Source organism: Sus scrofa, chromosome 5, assembly GCF_000003025.6.
Source record: "Sus scrofa isolate TJ Tabasco breed Duroc chromosome 5, Sscrofa11.1, whole genome shotgun sequence".
NCBI lineage: Eukaryota > Metazoa > Chordata > Mammalia > Artiodactyla > Suidae > Sus > Sus scrofa.
Window position 1 is genome coordinate 41,434,426 of NC_010447.5, and position 24,210 is coordinate 41,458,635.

Sequence of the window (24,210 nt, forward strand, 5' to 3'; positions counted from 1 at the left end):
GAGCAATTTGGAATTCTTCTACCATCAAACCAACTCCCCTCACTCTCAGCCTCCCAACTCCAACCCTGCTCCCACAGTCGCTTTGACCTGAATTGCTTGTTATTTGAGGAAGTTGGAGTTCTGTAACTACCTCCTTCATTTCCCATTAAATGGGCTCCATTGACATCCACAGTGTTCTTAGAAGAAAAGGTTTAGATCATGTTGCCTGAGTCAACAGTAATTTGAAATATTCCCTATAAATCATCATCTTCTTTAGGAAACAGCAAGAGCACATTATGCACTGGTAAGTGAAATGAATGGCCTCTAAAACCATAATAATGTCATTATGATCATCCTCAGTGGCTGGGTCAATCAAAAATAACCACAAAAAGCCAAATTCTATATCACTGGTAAAATTACAAGAATAAAAACTTGGAGATACAACACAGCGTAAATTAAAGCCTACAAACCAGTTTATCCCTCTTTCTACAATAGATTAATTCATGAAAATATGTGGAAAAAACAAATTTTGTGACCTAAATTTTTTATTTTAAGACCATATCTCATTTTTGCCTTACAATTTGCTTTCTCAGGTAGACCTCTCTCTCAGTATCTCTGCAAAATTATGGGAAATAAATCTAAGTGATTTGTCCAGACACACAGAAAGTGGTAGATTTGGAGGTGCCAGACCAAGTCCACAGATTTCTTCAGTTTAGGGAAAATACCTACTTCTTTTTGTGATGTAAACAAACCCTTTGAAATATAATCATTCCTTAATTTTCCATGTGAGAAAATATGGATTTTTATGTTGGATTTATTTGAAGCTGGATGTGCCTGAATGAATATGTTTTTGTTGCTTTTTTTTTTTTTTTGTCTTTTTAGGGCCACACGCACGGCATATGGAGGCTCCCAGGCCAGGGGTCAAATTAGAACTGTAGCCACTGGCCTACTCCACAACCACGCCAAATCTGAGCTACGTCTGCAACCCACACCACAGCTCACGGCAACACTGGATCCTTAACCCACTGGGCAAGGCCAGGGATTGAACCTGCATCTTCATGGATGCTAGTCAGATTAGTTTCTGCTGAGCCACAGTGGGAACTCCTTGCTGCTTTTTTTTTTTTTTTTTTTTTTTGGCTGCACCTATGACATATGGAAGTTCCTAGGCCAGGGACTGAAGCCACGCCAAGTTGTATCTTGCACCACAGCTGCAGCAACATTGGATCCTTAACCAGCTGTGCCACAAAGAATCTTTCTTTCGTTACTTTCTTATTTCTATTTTTGAAGAAGGCCATAGCTGAGTTATTTTATATTTTCAATAATTATATATTTTATTCTCTAGTTGAACAGAAAATAATGGCTTTCCTTACGAGATTAGTTTCCATCCTGATTAATATTTTCCTTTTTATTTTTTAATTCCACCCAGTTCAAAATTTCTTTAAAATCTTAGAACATAGAGTTCCCACTGTGGCGCAACAGTATGGGTGGTGTCTCTGGAGCACTGGGACACAGGTTTGATCCCTGGCCCCAGCACAGTGGGGTGAAGGATCTGACATTGCTGCAGCTGTGGCGTAGGTTGCAACTGCACCTCAGATCTGATCTCTGGCCTGGGAACTCCATATGCAACAAGGTGGCCCAAAAGATTAAAAAAATCTTAGAACACAGCTGCTAATTCATTGATCCACTGTCCTTATATCAAACTCATGATTGCTTAGGCAAATTAATGTGCATTATTTGTTGTTTAATATTGGCCTTTTAACCAGAGAAACTTCTATTTATTGACACATCCAGCAGGTTAAATATCAGGAGTCACAGCTTTTCTTGCACAAGAGTCCATGGTATAAAAATCTATTCCTGTTTTATTCCCTCTTACCAACTACCTTGTAGTTATTTTAGGAACCCAGTATCAGTTCATTTGTTTGAAAACTGAAGAAGCTTCCTTATAAGGATTTATGTCATCAAATAAAGAATTAAATTCATAGAGTATTTGGAGTTGCCCAGGTAAAGGTTCTAGAGGAAAGAGAATGAGAATGACTGTTTTGGGGTTCTCATATCAACAACTATGATAATAACTCTCCAAGTCTTTGATAAATGGCAGTTTCAGAAGAAACACATGCAGTCAAATAGCAGAGATCTGTGGAAGGATGAACCCAGAGGTCAAATCTGATATTAAATCTCTTTCCAGTTTAAAGCAAGTAATTTAAGTTTTCCTCTTTATTAAGGGACAGGATAATAGCTAACTCTGCATCACAGAATATTGAAAAATAAAATAATTTGAGCTCCTTAAAGAAAAGTAATATTGAAATGTAAGGAGTTATCCAAGTTGTTTTAAAAAGCCTTACCACCACCAGCAACAATGTGAGTTAAAGAATGTAAATTAAACATTTAGCCTCCTTTCCCACACCAGCAGGACCCTTGCAGCCCTGCCTCCCTGTTAGCCTGGGATGGGGGTGGGGTGAGAGAAGTTGTGGGGCCAGCGGTGGGGGCTTCAGACAGCCTGGGCAGCCTCAGCAGGAACCTCAGGCAGGCAATGGGAGCTGAGTCCATAAGCCTTTCACAACTTTTGCTGTGGGGTTGTACAGAAGATTCCTTCCCTCATTCAGTGTCCAAGTTCCAGGCATCCTCTGTTATTGAGGTTAAAAATTAAGGGGCTGCCTGACCTTTTGCTAATCCTTGAGAAGAAATCAGGCCCCTCGAAACAGGAGATGCCTGGCTTAGCTCAACTCCTTTGGTCTTTAAGGTGACAGTTACAAGCCTGCAGCTGCCTCGCCCAGGACCCCTTGAGGCCTGAAACTTGTGTACCAGCCAGATTGTTTGGCTTCAGGAAATAAGACACATGTACAAACAAAATTTGGGATGGATTCGTTCTTTTCAGCTTTTTGACAACAACATTCTCCATTCCCCCTCCCCCTCAAAAGAACTTGTGAATCTATTTTAGTCTCAAAAGAACTTGTGAATTTATTACTAGACTCAATAACAATTTATTGGAAAAGTATGTTGGTATGTTCCAATTGTATTGGAAAGGGTCTCTCTGTTTTATTCCCAACATCTTTCACACGTCTCTGAAGCCTAGAAGAGTTAAATGAGTATTTTATTTTTTCCTTTGATTTATAAAAGAACGCTCTGTGAGAGTAATTTTGGTTACTAGAAGTTACCTAGGTTTTAGAGATCGTCAGTTACTTTGATTAGCTGTTTTTTTTGTTTTGTTTTTTGTTTTTTTGTTTTTTTTGTTTTTTGTTTTTAGTAAGGCAGTAGGTGGTTACAAAAGAACAAATAAAAAGATGGAGGAAGGATAAAGCAGGTAGAAGAGCATCTCAACCCCATCTTCTGCTGCCCCCTCCTCAAAGAGGAGCATTTTAAGATTTACCTCAATTGAGACTCCCTGCAGGCCCCACGAAGCTGAGCAGGAAGGGCTGCCTCCTGTGCAGTGTCTGCAGGTGGGCTGACTGTTAGATCCCAAATTAAGAATGAGCCATTGATGGATTCCTTTGTAGTGCAGAAATTGATTCCCTTTCCTGCCTAACTCTCACATTGCCAAGTGCCTCAGGCCCAGGGTTGGTCTTTGTCAAGCTGATCCATGTTTTCTTTGACCCTACCAACCCATTATATTTATTGCCTTCGCCTACGTCCTTCTTGGGAAGCCTCAGAGTTCCTACTCTGACTTAAACTGAACTTTCATAGTACTGACCACCTAAGCCAGTTGAGCGATTCCCAATTTTTCAGCATTGTAACAAATGTTTTTAGATTTTTGTGAAAATCTCTTCTCTCCTTTCTTCCCCTTCCTCAAAAAAAAAAAAAAATTAAGATTTTTTAATTCAGCTTTTATTTTGAAAAGCTTGTGAAGAATGTTGTGATAACCTGCAACCATTTGCCACATCCAAGGGTCATGTTAACGTAGAATTTAAAAAACACTATTATAAATCCAGTACCTGTCATTGACTTTACCTATTTAAATTTAAAATATACTATTGCTATACAGTCTTTTTTGAGTGATTGGCTCACTTACATTATTTTCATATTGCTTGATTGCAGGAAATCTTCACCGAACTAGCAGTGTTCCTGAATATGTCTACAATCTACACTTGGTTGAAAATGATTTTGCTGGTGGGCGTTACCCTGTTACTCAAACTTATGATGTGCTAAAGGTAGGATACAAAAGAATATAATCCCAGTTACCAGATTACCAAGAAAACATTTTTAAAAACATTTTTAGACTTCTCATGGTGGCTCAGGGGGTTAAGAACCCAACACAGTGTATGTGAGGATTCAGGTTCTATCCCTGGCCTCACTCTGTGGGTTAAGAATCCAGCCCTTGTGGCAAGCTGACACTTAGGTCAAGATGCCACTGGGATCTGGTGTGGCCAGTGGCTACAGCTCCAACTAGACCCCTAGCTTGGGAATTTCCATATGCCGCAAGTATGGCCCTAAAAGAATAAAATAAAAATTAAATAAATAAACTTTAAAACATTCTTAGATTATTTTTTAATGTTGACCATTCTCAAGTATTACCTTTTCCTAAATGAATTATGAGAAGACTGGTTTTGTGTGAACACCACAGAAAACTGGAAACTTTAAACAATCTCAAATCCTGGTGCAAATACGCAGTCAACCAAGTCTCGTTTAAAAACAGATTTTACCCAGAAAGGAGCCGACTTCTCCAGGGGATTCGGAGAAACCAACACCTTGTGTTGTAGTCCTGGAAGAGCGAATCTTCCACAAAGATGTAAACCACCTCATGTGTCATTTAAACTGTATTTCTCTCTGGTGCAGACAGGCACGGCCGCCACTTACGAAGGTCGCTGGGGGAGAGGAACTTCACAGTACAGTTCCCAGAAGTCAGTGGAAGAGAGGTCCTTGAGGCAGCCTTTGAGGAGGCTTGAGATTTCCCCGGACAGCAGCCCCGAGAGGGTTCCGTACCCTCACAGTGAGCACCAGTACAGCCAGAGAAGCCAGGCGGGGCTCACGCTGCGGCACCAGGAGAACCGGAGGTCCACCCTTCTCGCGCCGCCCAGATACGCGCGCTCGGAGATCGTGGGCTTCAGCCACTCGGGGGCAGCGAGCCGCCAGCGCCTCTACGACACCTACCACCGGCGGTACCACTATGGGGCTTTTCAAGACGTCTTGGACGGCGCCCCGGCCCACCCCATGGTGCTCACACACCCTAGGCCCGGCACCAGCCACAGCCTGGGCAACCTCCTGGAGAAGGAGAACTACGTGACCTCCGGGCCGGCCGCGGGGCAGGCCCGGCCGGCGCCCTCGCAGGGGGGCACGCAGAGCCGGGCGGCAAGGTCGTCCTGGCACCAGAGCTCCTTCCATAGCACGCGCACGCTAAGGGAGGCCACAGCCGTGGAGTCGGGCAACAGGAAGACGCACATGACCGTGGGCCAAGTGGCAGCAGGAGGAAGTGGGAACATGCTCTCTGAGAGAAGCACTTTCACCGATGCTCAGCTTGGGTGAGTCCGCTTCTCAATCTGTGGCGCTGTGGATGCCAGCACATTCTGTTCCCAAAGCCCTCACCACGTGAACTGGCGCTTCTGGGGCTGCAGAGAAAGGCTTCCCAAGATAAGTGATTAAAATGACTTCTCAGGCAGCCGCCTAATTGACAGATTAGCCTATTTACCTCAGGGACAGGGGCCAAGCGACCTGCTCCCAGGGCAGCTTTGTAAGAAATGTGACTTTTAGTCCATCTGTTCCAAATCAGTTGCTGGCTAAAGGGATGGCTACTCCTTGGCTGTGTGAAAATCTGCTTTGAATGAGAGTTAACTCCAAAGTAGACTAAGAAATGATCATTGCATGCTTTTTCTCAGTCATTTCTTGAAATAAAGGAAGGAAAAGGGCAAAAAAAAAAAAGTGAAAGTTTATTTCTGATGCTAAGAGTGACCCTCGACTTCTCTTTTGGTAACTACTACCATAAAAAGATAGAGAGCTAATTTCTAGCTGTCTCTTTCCTTTCTTTGATACCTGATAATATTACTTTTTGATTCCAGTATCAGTGATTTGGAGATTTTTGTTTTTGTAAAACTAAAATTATTGAAGTTCAAAGTCATTTTTTTGCCTCTTCTATTTACTTTATGAATAAGAGATTATTGACTAATCTAATCTTTGGAATTTAACCTTTATTCATGTTTAATGCTAGAGCATAAATTTCATCAACTGAGGCACTTACTAAGAGAAAGATTGAGAGGAGTTCCCGTCGTGGCTCAGTGGTTGATGAATCCAACTAGGAACCATGAGGTTTTGGGTTCAATCCCTGGCCTCGCTCAGTGGGTTGAGGATCTGGCATTGTGGTGAGCTGTGGTATCCGTCAAAGATGGAGCTCGGATCCCGAGTTGCTGTGGCTCTGGCATAGGCCAGCGGCTGTAGCTTCTATTGGACCCCTAGCCTGGGAACCTCCATATGCCACAGGAGTGGCCCTAGAAAAGGCAAAAAAAAAAAAAAGAGAGAAAGAGAGAGATTGAGAAATGAATGAATGATTACATCAGTAACTCCTAAAATAATGATGTAGTATCATTGTGGTAAAACACTAAATATGTGATTTTTTTTAATTTCTAAAGTTGCTTAATGGAAGTTATTACCTTTTATCATCTCTTTAAATGAAATTGTGCAGCTGGCGTTCTCTTCTTCCATCTCTGTGTCCCCATGTTGCTTCAGCCACCTTGGCACTTCCCAGTCTATCATCAGTCCACTGAAGTTTGGCTTTAGTCCCTACCATTTCACTGAAATAGTCACTCCACAGATCTACCAATGACCACCTTAAAGCTACATCTGAAACAGAGACATATTCAGTCCTTCTGTTATTCTGTCTGTGGATAGTATTTGACACCACTGTCTGTGCAAGTCTGTCTTCCCTTGGTTGTCAGGGCACCAGCTTCTCTTGGTTTTCTCTAGCCATGTCCCAGTCTTCTCTGAGAAGACTTTTATGCATGCCCAAGGAAGTCATCTTTGGCTACCCTTCTCTTCTGGTCTTGGTGCTCCCTTAATGGGTCTTAACATTTTTACCCTTCTTTCTGTCTCTATTGCACAGGTCTCTCTGCCTCAGGTCTTGCTCACTCAGAACCATTCTCTAGGACTATTAAAATGATCTTTCCAAATCTGATGATTTCTCTCTCCAATTTATAACCTTTCCATAATTCCACCAAATTTGGGCTCTTTTTAGCATAGCACTTAAGGTCCGTGTTTTCACCTCTGCTTACCACTCTAGCATCATCTCCTTCTATTCTCCTTCACCCTTCATCACCATCCCCCAACACACCTCCAAACACTCAAACCATCTTTCGAATCTCTTTCACTTTCCTTAGTGAAAAATATTTGTTCACATTTTTTCTTTCTCCCTTCCTTCCTTTCCTACCTTCCTTTTCCTCCTTCTTTCCTTTGTCTCTCCCTCTTTCTCTCATCTATTTCCTCCCAGTAGCTATGCTTTTGCCTGGCTACTTGTGATTCCTTGGCCACTCCCCTCTCAATCTAGGTGTCTCAGAGAGCTGCATCGTGTGGATGTCTCTACCAGAATAACATATTGTGGTTATTCATTAACTTACCTGCTCTCCCTTTAGACTCGAGCTGCTGTGAGTGTCTTATCTCTGTATTTTCAGTTCCTTAAAACAGAGTCAGGTCCATGATAGGCACTACATAAATATGTGGTGAAAGAATGAAATTGAGGAAGGAAGACGGAGTTCCCTTTGTGGCTCAGTGGTAATGAACCCAACTAGGATTCATGAGGATGTGGGTTCAATCCCTGGCCTCGCTCAGTGGGTTAAGGATCTGGCATTGCTGTGAGCTATGGTGTAGTTGCAGACGTGACTTGGATTTTGCATTGCTTTGGCTGTGGCATAGGCTGGCAGATGTAGCTCTGATTCGACCCCTAGCCTGAGAACTTCCATATGCCACAGGTGTGGGCCTAAAAAGCAAAAAAAAAAAAAAAAAAAAAAAAAAAAAAGAAGAAGAAGAAGGAAGAAACCAAAGATAAACTTTTTTTCTTACTATCTAGGTTCTTTTGTTGCTCCAATTCTGGAAAGATTAACTATATTATTTTGACTTAGTTTTTTTTTAACAGATAGGCTGATTTTATTAGAACAATTAATCATATTTCAAAGAATAGAAGAAATACTTAGGGTCAAGAAATTTAAAATAAAGGGCAAGAATGGAGTTCCTGTCATCGCTCATCAGGAATGAACCCAATTAGTATCCATGAAGATGTGGGTTCAATCCCTGGCCTGCCTCAGTGGGTTGAGGATCCAGTGTTACCATGAGCTGTGATGTAAGTCGCAGATGCGGCTCGGATCCTGCGTTGCTGTGGCTGTGTTGTAGGCCAGTAGCTATAGCTCTATTTCAGCCTCTAGCCTGTAAACTTCCACATGCCATGAGTATGGCCCTAAAAAGACAGACATTTTAATTAATTAATTAACTGATTAATTTTAAAAAGGCAAGAAATCTATTCCTGATGATCCCCAAAGATAACACGCTGGACACCAGAAATCATAGGCATGAACGTTTCTTGACAATTTTGCTGTGTATGGAAAGGAAAGGGGGTCAGGTATATTTCCTAGAATGATGAAGGTGGCATCCATGCCTGATTTTCTTCTCCATTGTTGTGTCTCATGGCTTGTTTCAGTTCGACAGGCTGCCCCAAGAGCCCTGCTCCTGACAGTACACTCTGTGCTCTTTGCCTAGCACCATTTCACATTTCAAACTCTATCCAATCCCTATATTTGGAACCTACTTTTTTATATCTAGTGGAAGTCCCATGTGTAAAGAAGTATTCTTCCACATTTATGGAACATATCTACACCTACATAATGATATAAGGTATTAAACAATGGATCTTTGTTTCCAAAAGAAGAATGGCTGGTCAGATAGTTACTAATGCAGCTGAAAATCAAGACATTGGAATAAAAGAGATATAGAATACCTCTTCTAAATCAGACTAATGAAAAAGTTTTAAGAAATCATCGAGTAAAACATTCTAGATCAATTTTTCTGAAAATATGATTTCTGTATCTGTAAGCAACTGGTGGTTCAGGAAATGAATATTAGGTTCCTCCAGTGTACCCAATAGTGCAGTAAGCACCTTAGATATACAAATTAAGTGGAGTAGATGAAGGTCTAAGGAGGATCAGCAAAAATGAAAATGACATATCAAGTGCTAGATTGTACTAGTGTCTATAGGAATTCAGAGAACAAAAGAATGATGCACTCTAGGATTAATAGAGGGAGGCTGAAGTGAGAGCCTGTATCTCTGGTACTATCATCAGTCAAGTTTGTGACATAGAGCAGCACAGAGCAGAAAAGATGTCATATTAATTTCCCTCCACATCCTCTTAATTACCAACTTTAGTTCTTTGATTCATCAAGCCTCTTTCAACTTGTCTTTCCATTTCCATTAATGGCCCAGTTCACAACTTTATTGTTTCAGCTAAGACTCTTGTAGTGCACTCAAAACTGTCTCTAGAAACACATATTTGCTCCAAAGTCATCTTTCCAAAGCAACTCTTTTATCACACTTAAAATCTTGGTGAAGTAGGGAGATTTTCATTTCCTAAACATCTGACAACACTCAGGAGCTCTTCATTCATCATCTGATGTTTGCTTGATCTTCAGAGCTCTATAGCCCTATTCATGTATCTGGGAACTGGCTGGTGTAGTGCTGTGTTGTTACTGTCAGGAATGCAGTTGATGAGGAATTTAACACCTAAAAAAAATACCATTTTAAATTTTTTCCTGTAATATTTCATATTCTGACAATGATGTTTTACACTGTTTCTTCTTAACATTTCTTGTGTAAACTGATATCATTTTAACTTTTTAAATTGTTGAAAATACTCACTTCTGCAACTGCTCTTCCTGATCCTCCCCTCCCCAACTCCATCTCCCAAACCACATTTCTACAGACTTCAGGTAGTGTTTTATGAGTAAATGGGAAGGGAAGAAGGAAAGAGGAAAGGGAGTCAGGGAAGGAAGTAGAGAGGAAGAGAGAGGTTGAGTTGAAACCAAGCAGGACTCTCTGGGACCTTACCTGGGTACAAAATCCCCTCCTTGTCCCTTGTTTCTTGTTTGAAGAAAAAAAGGCTTTAATCTCCTAAGCCTTCTCTGAGTTCCAAAGAACTGGCTCTAGCAGTTAATCATTAGACAGCAGTGTCACAGAACTCCTAGTTCCTCCTGAAGGGATATAGATAACACTCTGACTCATATCTTTGAGTTGTTCTGTAGAAACTAAGACTCTTACCTCTGGTGGCTGGTGTCTACCTGCCGATCATCACACTAGTCAGAACCAGAAGGTTGATTGTTGAGATTCCTGGATTGTCACCTTACCACCAGCCAATGAGAAGAATGTCCACAAACCAAATGAGAAGAGTGCAGACACCCTGAAACCTTCACCCTTAATATTGCCTTTAAAAACCCTTCTCTGAAAGCCATCCAGTCTTTTGAACATGAGCTGCCCACTCTCCTTGCTTGGTGCCCTGCAATAAATGCTGTACTTTCCTTCACCACAACCTGGTGTCCTTATATTGGCTTCTGTGATTTGGTTGAGCAAACAGACTTCTAGTTCAGGTAACAGGGGGGAGGAATGCTGTGGGAGAATAGCAGGGGAAAGGAATAGCACTGGATGGGGATAGGAGCACAGGAAAGATTTTACAGAAGTGATGATATTTGAATTGAGTCTTAAAGAATGGATAAGAAAGAAGTAGAAGGATGGGCTTTCTGGAAAAATCAGAGAGAGTGGCTTGTGAAGAGGTGTGTAGTGTTTAGAGAAAAATGAAAAGTCCAATGTGATTGGAAGATGGGTTGGTCAATTGGAAGAGGGGGAAGAGATGGGTGGAGAATGGCAGGAAATAGAATCAGACTGAGGTCAGAACTCAGGCCTGGCTATAGAGTTGGACTTTACAGAAAATACCAAAACAGAAAACTGATGCCCTCACAGCTGTGGCAGACCTTGTTGAAGAAGTCTTGGTTCTGTTTGGGATTTGTTTTTCGGGATAAAGTGAGGTAGCATTAGTAACAAATGTAAAGCTTTTTTGTGAATCATGTTCAGCAAAATAAATGATTAGAGTAATGGAATTATTTGTGGGTGTTAGAGACTTGGGAAATTCAAACTTTCCTGAGTCATTTATGACTTATGAAGTGGATTAATGACTGAATCTTTTTTTTAAAAAAGTGTTAAATAGAAGGTTGTTCTTATGTTATGCATGATCTTTCATCATTTAAAACACCTGTAGTGGTAGATGGTGAAAGACAAAATTATTTGACTTTTGAATTCTCTGTAAAGGTATCCATTGGTGTCCAGGCATGGGAAATACTTCCATTTCTTTTATTTATTTTTTTAAATTTTTTTTATTTTAATGATTTTTATTTTTTTCCATTATAGGTAGTTTACAGTGTTGTCAGTTTCCTTCCATACAGCAAGGTGACTCAGTCACACATACATATATACATTCTGTTCCATCTCTTTTAAAAAGGGTGTTTATATTAAATTCAAGTGATTCAAATTCTGGTTTTAACGGTAATAGCCTACTTTTCTACCAATTAAATTGACTCCTGAGGCACAACATTTTAAAATATGAGATCATTATATAATTCTCCATATAGATGCCAGAACTGTTCTGCTTCATTTTTAATACCTTTATATTCATGAGGTAACACTTCTATGTTTGAACATGTGTTTCAGAAGCAGTGGGAATTCGATTTTAGTCATGAGACCTATTGCTTTTATTCCTTCACTGTGCCACATCCACCCATACACAGACATGCCTTTTGCAACATATACACGCTCAGCTCTGTACACAGGTGCATATGTCAGGGGTAGCCTGACACAAGAAAGAATTGACTCATGGTGCTTACTAGCAGATACTGGAAAACACCCTCCTTTAATGTCTTTTGAATCTCCATTACCTGGAATGAATCAGGTGTTAACCTCTTTGAAGCCAGAAAGAGCTGTTGTTCACCTTTAAGGCATGTCCTTAGCCACCCTTGGTATGGTTTCTCTGAGGCTATACTTAAGGAAGTGTGAATGTGCTAACATCCACCTTGGTAATAGGCTGCCTAACCTAGTTACCCTCTAGGCAGAAGTAAAGGTGAGGAAAAAATGCCAGCTCTGTGAGGCATTTGGGAATTTGTTTGTTTGTTTGTCTGCTTGCTTGCTTTTAGGGCTGCACCCTCAGCATATGGAAATCCCCAGGCTAGGGGTAGAATTGGATCTGCAGCTGCTGGCCTGCACCACAGCCACAGCAATACCAGATCCACATCTGCAACCTACACCACAGCTCACAGCCATGCCAGATCCTTAACCCACTGAGCAAGGCCAGAGATGGAACCCGAATCCTCATGGATACAAGTGTTGGGTTCGTAACCTCTGAGCCACAATGGGAACTCTGGGAATTATTGTTTTACACGTAGCAATTTCATTTGTCCCCTGTATCAAACTGAATCAGATTTCATCAACTCTATATGTACCTGCAGTTGGTAGAGGACAAAGGATGCTACTAGATAGACATAAACTGAATGTCACAATGGCAAAACAAACAGTAACAGAATGTGTTTAAAATTATTTTTTAAATATAGGCTTTTTATAATTGCATTTAATCATTACCTTTCCTGATGGATTCTGCCACACCAGCATGACTTATTTTAGCCAAACTCATTTTCCTGCCTTTTACTGTTTACATATGACTATATTCATAAAATAAGAGCACTTTTACAATATTGCTTTTAAAACCTATTTTCAGGTGAAATAACAGATTCGGAACAGCTTTAAGAAAACCTAATGATTTTTGAAGGAAACCGTTTAACCTAACAGGTGTGGCATTTACCAGGGAAATAATTTTTAGTTTTTGTGACCAAATTTATTTTAAATTCCATGTAAAGTCTTATTGTACCTTTAAAATTACTTTATAAGATGTAATTATCGTTCTATACATATTTATCTTAAACAGAGCTAAGTTTCCTCTCAATTCAGTGGTACCTTCAGAGGCTGGTCTGACCAGGACTGGAGTATTTCTGCAACTACCTTCTTATACCTTCTAACCTCAGAGGCTGATTCTCCTTTGGCTAAAGAGGAGCCAAGGCTTAGATGTTTAGGTGGTTTCCGATATTAGCTAAATCATCTCTAGAGGATCAGGTTGACAGGCAAGAAGGAGCAAGTTTGGAATTTTGCTGAATCTGTGACTGTTTGTCTAGGAATGCAGACGTGGAGATGACTCTGGAGCGAGCAGTGAGTATGCTTGAGGCAGACCACACGCTACCATCCAGGATTTCTGCTGCAGCCACTTTCATACAGCATGAGTGCTTCCAGAAATCTGAAGCACGGAAAAGGGTGAGTATATCATCTAAAGTCCAGTGCAAAACTAGCACACTTACACGTCTATCATGGTGATCCTGCAAACCGAAACCAATTTTAATTTTTGAAGATCTTTATGGAGTTATAAGTCAATCATAACTCAATTTAAAATTTGATTAAATAGGGAGTTCCCTTCTTGGCTAACAAATCTGACTAACATCCATGAGGACAACAGGTTCGATCCCTGGCCTTGATCAGTGGGTTAAGGATCTGGTGTTGCCCGTGAGCTATGGTATATGTTGCCGATGAGGCTCGGATCCCGTGTTTCTGTGGCTATAAGCCAGAGGCTGCAGCTCCAATTTGACCCCTAGCCTGGGACCTCCATATGCCAAGAGTGTGGCCCTAAAATGATCCAAAAAAAATTAAAAAAATTAAAAATCTTTATTGAGCCTTTTTTTTTTAAAGGAAATACGCACTCGTTATGAAAAAATTTCTTGCAATCCAGAAACTTAGAAAATAAATCACTACACAAACCTCTCCCTTCTTTATCTGACCTCTCCCTTTAGAACCATCTCCAGAGATAATTGTTTATAACAGTCTGTACTTTCAGATTTTTCTGCGAGAGAAAGTGAGTATTCATTTTAGGCTATTTTTTTAATAGTTAAAAATTATATTAAATGTAAGCAGTATGTTCCAGTTTTTGTTTTCATTTAACAGTTTCATTAACATATTATAGCAATGGTTCAATGGACAGCTTTGTACGTATGTCTTTTGGCATTTCCTCAGGTGTTCCTATAGGATAGATCCTCCAAATAGGTCATTTTATGTTTGTTTTAAAAAGTCGTATACTTGTAGGGGTGAAAAACATAGTTCAAAAAGTGTCCAGTGAAAAGTAAGTTTCTCTCCTGCCACAAACCACAGTCCACCCATCTTCCTCTTTCTCTCTCCACCTCCCATTCTCCCTCCTTCCTTCCCTCCTTCCCTCCCTTCCTCCTTTTCTCTCTGTCTCTCTGTCCCTCTCATCAGTTTGAGGGTATCTTTCAGAGATAGTTTATGCATGTAGAAACAACTATTGGATGAGTTAGTTGAATATCCTTTTTTGTTTAAAATAAAATCACAAATGGTAGCAGGTTACTTACAGTTCTTCGTTTTCATTTAACACTGCATCTTGGAAATCTTCCATATATATTAGCCTTACTTCATTCTTTAAAATTTCTGCTTAGGAGTTCCCATCGTGGTGCAGTGGAAACAAATCCGACTAGGCACCATGAGGTTTCAGGTTCTATCCCTGGCCTTGCTCAGTGGGTTAAGGATCCGGCGTTGCTGTGGCTATGGTGTAGGCTGGCAGCTGTAGCTCCAATTCGACCCCTAGCCTGGGAACCTCCATATGCTGCAGGTGCAGCCCTAAAAAGCAAAAAAATAAATAAAATAAAATAAAATTACTGCTTAGATTTCTCTTGTGCAAATGTACCAGTTTTGTTCATTTTTTAAATAGTTTTATTAAGGTACAAAATGTAAAAGTTTTGACGTATGTTTTAACATCGTCACAATCACGATAATGTGCATATCCACTGCCTCCAAAGTTTCCCTGTGCCCCTTGGTAATCAGAACATCCCACCCCTCCCCAACCCATGTCTAATCCCCAGGCAGCCAATGACCTGCTTTCTGTTATAGATTAATTGAATTTTCTAGAATTGAATATAAATGGAATCATAGAGTATGTGTGCATTTTTTTGTCTGGATTCTTTTACTGGGCTTAAATCTTTTGAGATTTATCCATGTTGTATGTATCAAACGGGTGTGTGTGTGTGTGTGTGTGTGTGTGTGTGTGTGTGTGTGGCTGAGTAATGTTTCATTGTATGGATACACCATAATGTGTTTATCCATTTACCTGTTGGTAGACATTTGAGTTTTGGCTATTACAAATAAAGCTGCTATGGGGGAGTTCCCCTTGTGGCTCAGCAGTAATGAACCCGACTGGTATCCCTGAGGACGAAGGTCCAATCCCTCACCTCGCTCAGTGGGTTAAGGATCTGGCGTTGCTGTGAGCTGTGGTATAGGTTGCAGATGCAGCTCAGATCTGGCATTGCTGTGGCTCTGGTGTAGGCTGGCAGCAAAAGATCCGATTAGACCCCTAGCCTGGAAACCTCCATATGCCAGGGGTGTGGCCCTAAAAAACAAAAAAAAAAATTTCTATATTTTAAAAAGCTGCCTCAATTTTGTTTTGAGTTTGCATTGAATTTATAGATCAATATGTGGAGAATCGATGTCTAAACAACATTGAGTCTTTTGACCTCTGAACATAGTATATTTCACTATTTATTTAGGTCTACTTTATAAATGATTAGAGGGGGGGGTTTGGTCAGTTTTTGATAGCTCAATGATAGTAAGTAGAAGTGCAGTTGATTTTTTTAAGATTTTTATTTTTTCCATTATAGTTGATTTACAATGTTCTGTCAATTTCTGCTGTGCAGCAAAGTGACCCAGTCATGTATATGTGTGTATATATACATATGTGTGTGTGTACATATATATTCTTCTTCTCACATTATCCTCTATCATTTTCCATCACAAGTTAGTAGATATAGTTTCCTGTGCTATACAATAGAGCAGTTCATTTTTATAAATTGATTTTGTATCTGTGATATTACACAGATTTTATATCTGTGATATTAGCTCAAGAGCATATTTGTAGATTCATCACATTTCTACATAGACAGTCATGTCATCTGTGAATAAAAACAGTTTTATTTCTTCCTTCCCAATCTGGATGACTTATATTTCTTTTTTTTCTTTTGCATTGGCTAAAACCTCCAGTACAATGTTAAAAAGACGTTAGAGAGTGGACATGTTGTCCTGTTCTTATCTTAGAGGAAAGCATTCAGTCATGCTCTCATTATTAAGTATGATGCTACCTATAAGGCTTTTTTGTTTGTTTTTGAGGTATTTAATATGGGGAATATTTATGGTTTTTCTTTTCCTTTTCTTATTTTTTGGAAGAAATGAAAAAAGGTTACAATTAGTATATTTAACAACATTTTTCCTGCCCTTTTTTTTTTTTTTTTTTTTTTTTTTTTTTTTTTTTTTTGTCTTTTTGTCTTTTTGCTATTTCTTGGGCCGCTCCCACGGCATATGGAGGTTCCCAGGCTAGGGGTTGAATCGGAGCTGTAGCCACCGGCCTACGCCAGAGCCACAGCAATGCGGGATCCGAGCCGCGTCTGCGACCTACACCACAGCTCACGGCAACGCCGGATCGTTAACCCACTGAGCAAGGGCAGGGACCGAACCCGCAACCTCATGGTTCCTAGTCGGATTCGTTAACCACTGCGCCACGACAGGAACTCCTGCCTTTTGTTTTTTAATTGAGATATAATTGACATATAACATTATATTAGTTTCAGGTATACGATACGATATATGTATATATTGTGAAATGACCATCACAATAAATCTGGTACCATTCCTCATCACAAATAGTTACAATTTTTTTTCTTTTGTGATAAGAACTTTTTATGATCCTTTATCTTAGCAACTTCCAAACATAATACAGTATCGTTAACTATGGTCACCATGCTGTGACATTCCCAGGATTTATTTATTTTATAACTGTTAGTTTGTACATTTTAACCCTCTTCATCCACGGCATCCCCCCACCCAAACTCCACCTCTGGCAACCACCAATCTCTTCTTTGTACCTCTGATTTCAGTTTTTTTGTTTTGGTTTAGTTTTTTGTTTGTTTCTTAGATTCCACACATGAGTGAGATCATAGGGTGTTTGTCTATTTCTGCCTGACTTATTTCACTTGCATAACGCCTTTAAGGTCCATCCATATTGTCATAATAGCAGTAATTCCTTCCTTTTTATGGCCAAATAAATATTCCACTATATACATACACACACAAACACACACACATACTCATACACCACAACTTCTTTATCTATTTGTCCATTGACGGACGGACATGGTTGTTTCCATGTCTTAGCTCTTATAAATAATGGTGCAGTGAAGATGGAAGATTCCTATATCTTTATGAGTCAGTGTTTTTGTTTCCTTCAGATACATACCTCAAAGTAGAATTGCTGGGTAATATGGTGGTTCTATTTTTTATTTTTTGAGGAACCTCCAAACCATTTTCCATTGTGGCTGCACCAATTTACATTGCCACCAACAGTGCACAGGGTTTTCTCTTTCTACATCCTTGCCAAGGCTTGTCATTTCTTGTGTTTTTGGTAATAGCCATTTTAACAGGTGTGTGGTGATAATCTCATTGTGGTTTTGATTTTCAGTTCCTTAATGATTAGTGATGTTGAACATCTTTTTCATGTGTTTATTGGCCATCTGCATGCTTTCTTTTCTTTCTTTTCCTGTCCTCTTCCCATTTTAAAATCAGGTCCTTTTGGGTTTTTTTGATGTTGAGTTATATGAGTTTTTGTATATTTTGGATATTAACTCCTTATCAGATATATGATTTGCAAATATTTTCTCCTATTTTGTAAGTGGCCTTATCACTTTGTTGACTTCTTTTGCTATGCGAAAGCTCTTTAGTTTGATATAGTCCCACTTACTCATTTTTGCTTTTGTTGCCTTTTCTTTGGATGTCAAATCCAAAAAAATATCACTGAGACCAATGTAAAGGAGCTTACAGCCTGTTTTCTTCTAGGATCTTTATGGTTTTAGGTCTTTTTAAACATTTTTATTGGAGTATAGTTGATTTATAAGTCTCTGTTAGTTTAGGTGTACAGCAAAGTGAATCAGTTATATGCACAAACATATATCCATTCTTTTCAGATTCTTTTTTTTCTATAAACCATTGTATAAACATATGTCTGGGGATTTCCCATTGTGGTGCAGTGGAAATGAATCTGACTAGTATCCAGAATGCTGGCAGTTTGATCCCTGGCCTCGCTCAGTGGGTCAGGAATCCAGTGTTGCAATGATCCAGTGTTGCAGTGAGCTGTGATATGGGTCACAGATGTGGCTCAGATTCTGAGTTGCTGTGGCTGTGGTGTGGGGCAACAGCTGTAGCTCCAATTTGACCCCTAGCCTGGGAATTTCCATATGCCTAGGGGGGGTCCTACAGAGCAGGAAAAAAAAAAAAAAATATATATATATATATATATATATATACATATTTATGTCTGGCTTTCAGAATTGTTTCAGATGGTAGGTAAATCCAGTCCTCATTACTATTGAGTCATTTTTAATTTTGATAAATATAAATCTTCTTCAAAATTATACAGATTTACACTCCCAGCAACATGATGTCAAAGTGCCTACTCACATGTACCATTACTGCAAGTTATTTATTCTTTTTTGTTAATCTGATAACCAGAAGGAAAGGTATCTCTTTATAGTAGAAATTTTCATAATTTTTTAAATCAAAACTAATACCTGATCAGGTAATCAGAGTTACAGAGGAAATCTTTTTTTAAATTATGCACATACTTACACCTATAGAGTTTGTCATTGTCTTCCATACATAAATTATGTCCATTATGTATTGTTTGCTTTTTTTGTTTGTTTTTGTCTTTTTTTATTACTCAAATGAATTTATCACATCTGTAGTTGTATAATGATCGTAACAATCCAATTTCACAGGATTTCCATCCCATAACCCAAGCACATCCCCCCACCCCCCAAACTGTCTCCTCCGGAGACAATAAGTTTTTCAATGTCTGTGAGTCAGCATCTGTTCTGCAAAGAAGTTCAGTCTGTCCTTTATTCAGATTCCACATGTCAGTGAAAGCATTTGATGTTGGTGTCTCAGTGTATGGCTGACTTCACTTAGCATGATAATTTTTAGGTCTATCCATGTTGCTAAAAATGCTGGTATTTTGTTCATTTTAATGGCTGAATAATATTCCATTGTGTATATGTACCACATCTTCTTGATCCACTCCTCTGTTGATGGACATTTAGGTTGTTTCCATATCTTGGTTATTGCAAATAGTGCTGCAATGAATATTGGAGTACATGTGTCTTTGTGAATCATGGTTTTCTCTGGATAGATGCCCAGGAGTGGGATTGCTGGATCAAATGGCAGTTCTATTTCTAGTTCTCTGAGGAATCTCCATACTGTTTTCCACAGTGGTTGTACCAATTTACAATCTCACCAACAGTGTCATAGGGTTCCTTTTTCTCCACACCCTCTCCAGCACTTATTGTTTGTAGACTTTTGGATGATGGCCATTCTGTCTGGTATAAGGTGGTACCTCAGAGTGGTTTTGATTTGTATTTATCTAATAATGAGTGATGTTGAACATCTTTTCATGTGTTTTTGGCCATCTATGTGTTCTCTTTGGAGAACTGTCTGTTTAGATCTTCTGCTGAATTATACTACCAAAATCAGAAATCATGAGAAGAGGTGGGTACAAATGCAGGACACTGGAGATGAACTTGCAATTAAGATAACAACAACTTAAAACAATCTCATGTACATATAGACTCTTATATCAAAACTTCAGAATATCTGCAAACCAGAAATCCTCAGTTGATACACAAAGAAAAATCAACTCAACTCAAATACAACACTAAAGATAGTCATCCACCCAGAAGAGAACAAGAAAAGAAGGAAAGAAAAAAGAGCAACAAAACCAAATCCAAAGCAATTAGTAAAATGGCAATAAGAACATACATATCAATAATTACCTTAAATGTCAATGGACTAAACTCCCCAACCAAAAGACATGGACTGGCTGAATGGATACAAAAACAAGACCCATATATATGCTGTCTTCACGAGACCCACTTCACTTCTAGGGACACATACAAATGGAAAATGAGAGGATGGAAGAAAATATTTCATGCAAATGGGGATCAAAAGAAAGCTGGAGTAGCACTACTCATATCAGACAAAATAGACTTTAAAATGAAGAATATTTTAAGGGACAAAGAAGGTCATTACATAATGATCTAAGGATCAATCCAAGAAGAAGATATAACAATTTTAAATATCTACACACCCAACATAGGTTCACCACAATATATAAGGCAACTGTTTGTTTTTGTCTTTTTAGGGCCACACCCACGGCATATGAAAGTTCCCAGGCTAGGGGTTGATTCAGAGCTGCAGCTGCAGGCCTATGCAACAGCCTCAGCAACACCAGATCCAAGCCGCGTCTGTGACACACACTGCAGCTTGTGGCAACCCTGGATCCTTAACCCACTAAGCGAGTCCAGGGATCAAACCCACATTCTTATAGATACTACATTCTTATAGATACTAGCCAGTTTCTTAATCCTCTGAGCCAGAACGGGGACTCCTCATTTGCCGTTTTTAGTTTAAGTTTTTTTGGAGCGAAATGAGAACATAATGGCACTAATTCATCTGAGTTCACATCCTTCTAGATTCTTATATTTTACCTAGTCTTTTAGATTAATTTCTTTTACAACTCATTACAGAGTTGTTACAAACTCTTCACCTTTATCAGGTCTTTCTAAAGCATTCAAAGAAGTTTTCAAAGAGATAGAGCTTTTTCAGTAAATAAGTAAATAAATTACATAATTATAGTAACACGTAGGGTTGACATAAACGTATTGGCTAACAAACCTAAGTTATTCTTGGTAAACTAGAAGAAAGAAGAGTGCAAAGGCCAATGTATAGTAACCTACCAGTTTTGATAGTTTTCAAAATCAGAAGATTTCACAGAGGAAAAGATTTCGCAGATCAATTAGTCAGATAAAAGAGCTTCCACTGTTTTTTTTTTTTATTTGCCTTTCTTTAATTATTCATAAAGATGAGCATCTTTTGGTACTTTGTTGACTGTATTTATTCAGTCGGTTGTCATTTTTTAAATTCATTGACTTTTTTTCTAAGATATGTGTCTTCTTAATTATTTGTGGACGTTCTTTATCTATTATGCATATGAATCCATGGCTACACGTGTGGCAATGTTGTTTTCTGACTTTGTTTATGATATCGTTCATATGCATGATTTAAAAATTATTGTGAGGGAGTTCCCGTCGTGGCTCAGTGGTTAACGAATCCAACTAGGTACCATGAGGTTGCGGGTTCGATCCCTGGCCTTGCTCAGTGGGTTAAGGACCCGGCATTGCCGTGAGCTGTGGTGTAGGTCGCAGGTGCAGCTCAGATCTGGCGTTTCTGTGGCCCTGGCGTAGGCCGGCAGCTGTAGCTCCAATTCGACCCCTAGCCTGGCAACCTCCATATGCCGCGGGAACAGCCTTAGAAAAGGCAAAAAGACAAAAAAAAAAAAAAAGAAATTCTTGTGAATTAAATTTGTCAACATTTTTCTTCATGGTATCGATTTTATGAATTGTTTCGAAAGACCTCTCCCCATATCTTTTTTAAAATTTGTTATTATAGTTGATTTACAATGTTGTGTCAATTTCAGCTGTACAGCAAAGTGCCCACATCTTTTTTAGTTTTAAAGTTACGCAATTCTTGTGACCCTTTGCCTGTATTTATTCCATGGAAAAAAGAAGTAAGGACTTTTAAAAATAATATATTTAGCTAGTAATAAACTTTCTTTATATATAGAGGTGAAAAATTGGGCTAAAATTAGTGCTTTTATGGCTAAATCAGATGTTTAAAGTTGGCATTTTAATTTTTTAATTTTTTTAATTTTTTTGCTTTTTAGGTAGGGCTGCACCCATAGCATATGGAGATTCTCCAGCTAGCGGTCCAGTCAGAGCTACAGCTTCCAGCCTATACCATAGCAACGCAGGATCCAAGCCACATATGTGACCTACACCACAGCTCACAGCAACACTGGATCCTTAACCCACTGAGCAAAGCCAGGGATCAAACCCGCAACCTCATGGTTCCTAGTCAGATTTGTTTCTGCTTGGCCATGATGGGAATTCCCTAAACTGGGCATTTTGATATATGCTTCAATTTTATAATGTGGAATTACATGAAATTCTCCTTGTTACCCAAATTGGGATAGATTTCCACTATCTTTTAAATTACTAGTTTGAACATACATATCATTTAGCTTACATATAGGATTAAACCTGTGCTTGCCTTCTTAGCTCTTATTTGGTGTGATAAAGCTAGAACAAAGACTGGTTTTGAGAATAATGAAACATGAAAATTATACGAAACCTAAACACACATATGCTTGGTAGAAAAATCTAAGAACTGTGATATTATAACCCAAGGGCAGTGTCAAAATCCAATTAATATTAACAGTGGTACCATAGTTTTTTAATGAGTCTATAAAAAACAATTATAATTTGGATATTAAGGTCAAAATTTTAAATCATGAACTTTTAAAGCCAATGACAACTTTTCAATCCTTATTTAAGACTCAGCATTTAACACTGTTAATCCCTTGTTCCTTTTTGAAACCTCTTTTGGCCCAGAATCTCCTGGCTCTTTTCTCATCTTTCTGGCTCCTTTAGGTTCCTTCTGTTTAACAACAAAAAAATTATCCTCAACCTGTCCCTTAAATGTTTATGTTCCTTACATGCTTTCCTGGGACTTTTCTTATCGGACACCATCTCACCCACCTCACCCACCCACCCATCCCTCCTGGCTTCCACTAATGTGTGATCTCAGTGCCAACAACTCACAGCATCTCCAGCCCTTATCTTTCCCCCAGGTTCCAACCCACATGTCCAGCTATTTCCTGGACATCCTGCTGAACTTATCAACTTATCAACTTATCTAAAAAAGAATACATTATCTTCTTTGCTTTTTTTTTTTTTTTCTCTACTGTCCTAGTCTTTTTTTATGGAAAGTTGATCTTTATTGAAAAGATTTTAAAAAACTGATAAGCCTCTAGCAAGACTAACAATAAAAAAAAAGAAATAAGAAAATAAAATAATAAAAAATAAATTTAAAAAAATTTTTAAAGAAATAAGACACAAATTATCAACATCTGGGTGGAAGAGGGAATATCTCTACAGAACTTGCATATATCAAAAGGAAAAATTTTAAATACTACATATATATATATATATTTTTTAAGGCCCTTGGGTATGGCATATGGAAGTTCCCAGGCTAGGGGTCAAATCAGAGCTGCAGCTGCTGTGGTCTACACCACAGCCATAGCAATGCCAGATCCAAGCTGTATCTGCAATCTACAGCTCACAGCAACGCCAGATCCTTAACCCATTGAGCAAGGCCAGAGGTCAAACCTGTGTCCTCATGGGTACTAGTCGGATTTGTTACCAGTGAGCCATGGCAGAACTCCACAAATAATTTTATACACATAAATCTGTCTACTGTCCTATTCTAAACTTGTTCTTTCTGCTGGGTTGGGAGGCAGTACATGTGTTGGTTTAAGCATTGACTTTTAGGACTCTAATTACCTAGATGACCTTGGGCAAGATATTTTACCTCTCTAAACATCAGCTTTCTTACCTTTATTTTTTTTGTTTGTTTGTTTTTTTGGTTTTTTGGGGTTTTTTTGTCTTTTTTTTTTTTTTTTTGTCTTTTGTCTTTTGTTGTTGTTGTTGTTGTTGCTATTTCTTGGGCCGCTCCCTCGGCATATGGAGGTTCCCAGGCTAGGGGTTAAATCGGAGCTGTAGCCACCGGCCTACACCAGAGCCACAGCAACGCGGGATCCGAGCTGCGTCTGCAACCTACACCACAGCTCACGGCAACGCCAGATCATTAACCCACTGAGCAAGGGCAGGGACCGAACCCGCAACCTCATGGTTCCTAGTCGGATTCGTTAACCACTGCGCCACAACGGGAACTCCAGCTTTCTTACCTTTAAAATGGAAATAATAGTCATACTACCAAGAGTTGTTGTGATAATGCAATCAGATAATCATACAATGCTTTCCCTAAAATAATAACTCAAGACTAGTATATTATTTCCTCAGTTCACCCAAGTAGTTTAACACCAAAATATGAATGGAGACTTTGAACCTTCTTTTTTCCTTACCTCTCATATTCATGCAATCTTCATGTCCTATTAATGCTGCTTTTAAAAGTGTCCTAATGGAGTTCCTGTCATGGCTCAGTGCTAACAAACCTGACTAGTATCCATG

General features: G+C 39.1%; 1 protein-coding gene across 1 annotated transcript in view; it reads left to right on the forward strand.

Moving 5' to 3' along the window:
* The window catches only part of PKP2 (plakophilin 2), an 84,904-nt gene that overhangs the window by 9,739 nt on the left and 50,955 nt on the right, over positions 1–24,210 (forward strand). Inside the window, exons 2-4 of the mRNA XM_003126396.5 lie at positions 4,012–4,124; positions 4,750–5,432; positions 13,147–13,282. Of these exons, the coding sequence (XP_003126444.4) occupies positions 4,012–4,124; positions 4,750–5,432; positions 13,147–13,282 (932 nt within the window). The remainder of the gene's footprint in view (positions 1–4,011; positions 4,125–4,749; positions 5,433–13,146; positions 13,283–24,210) is intronic.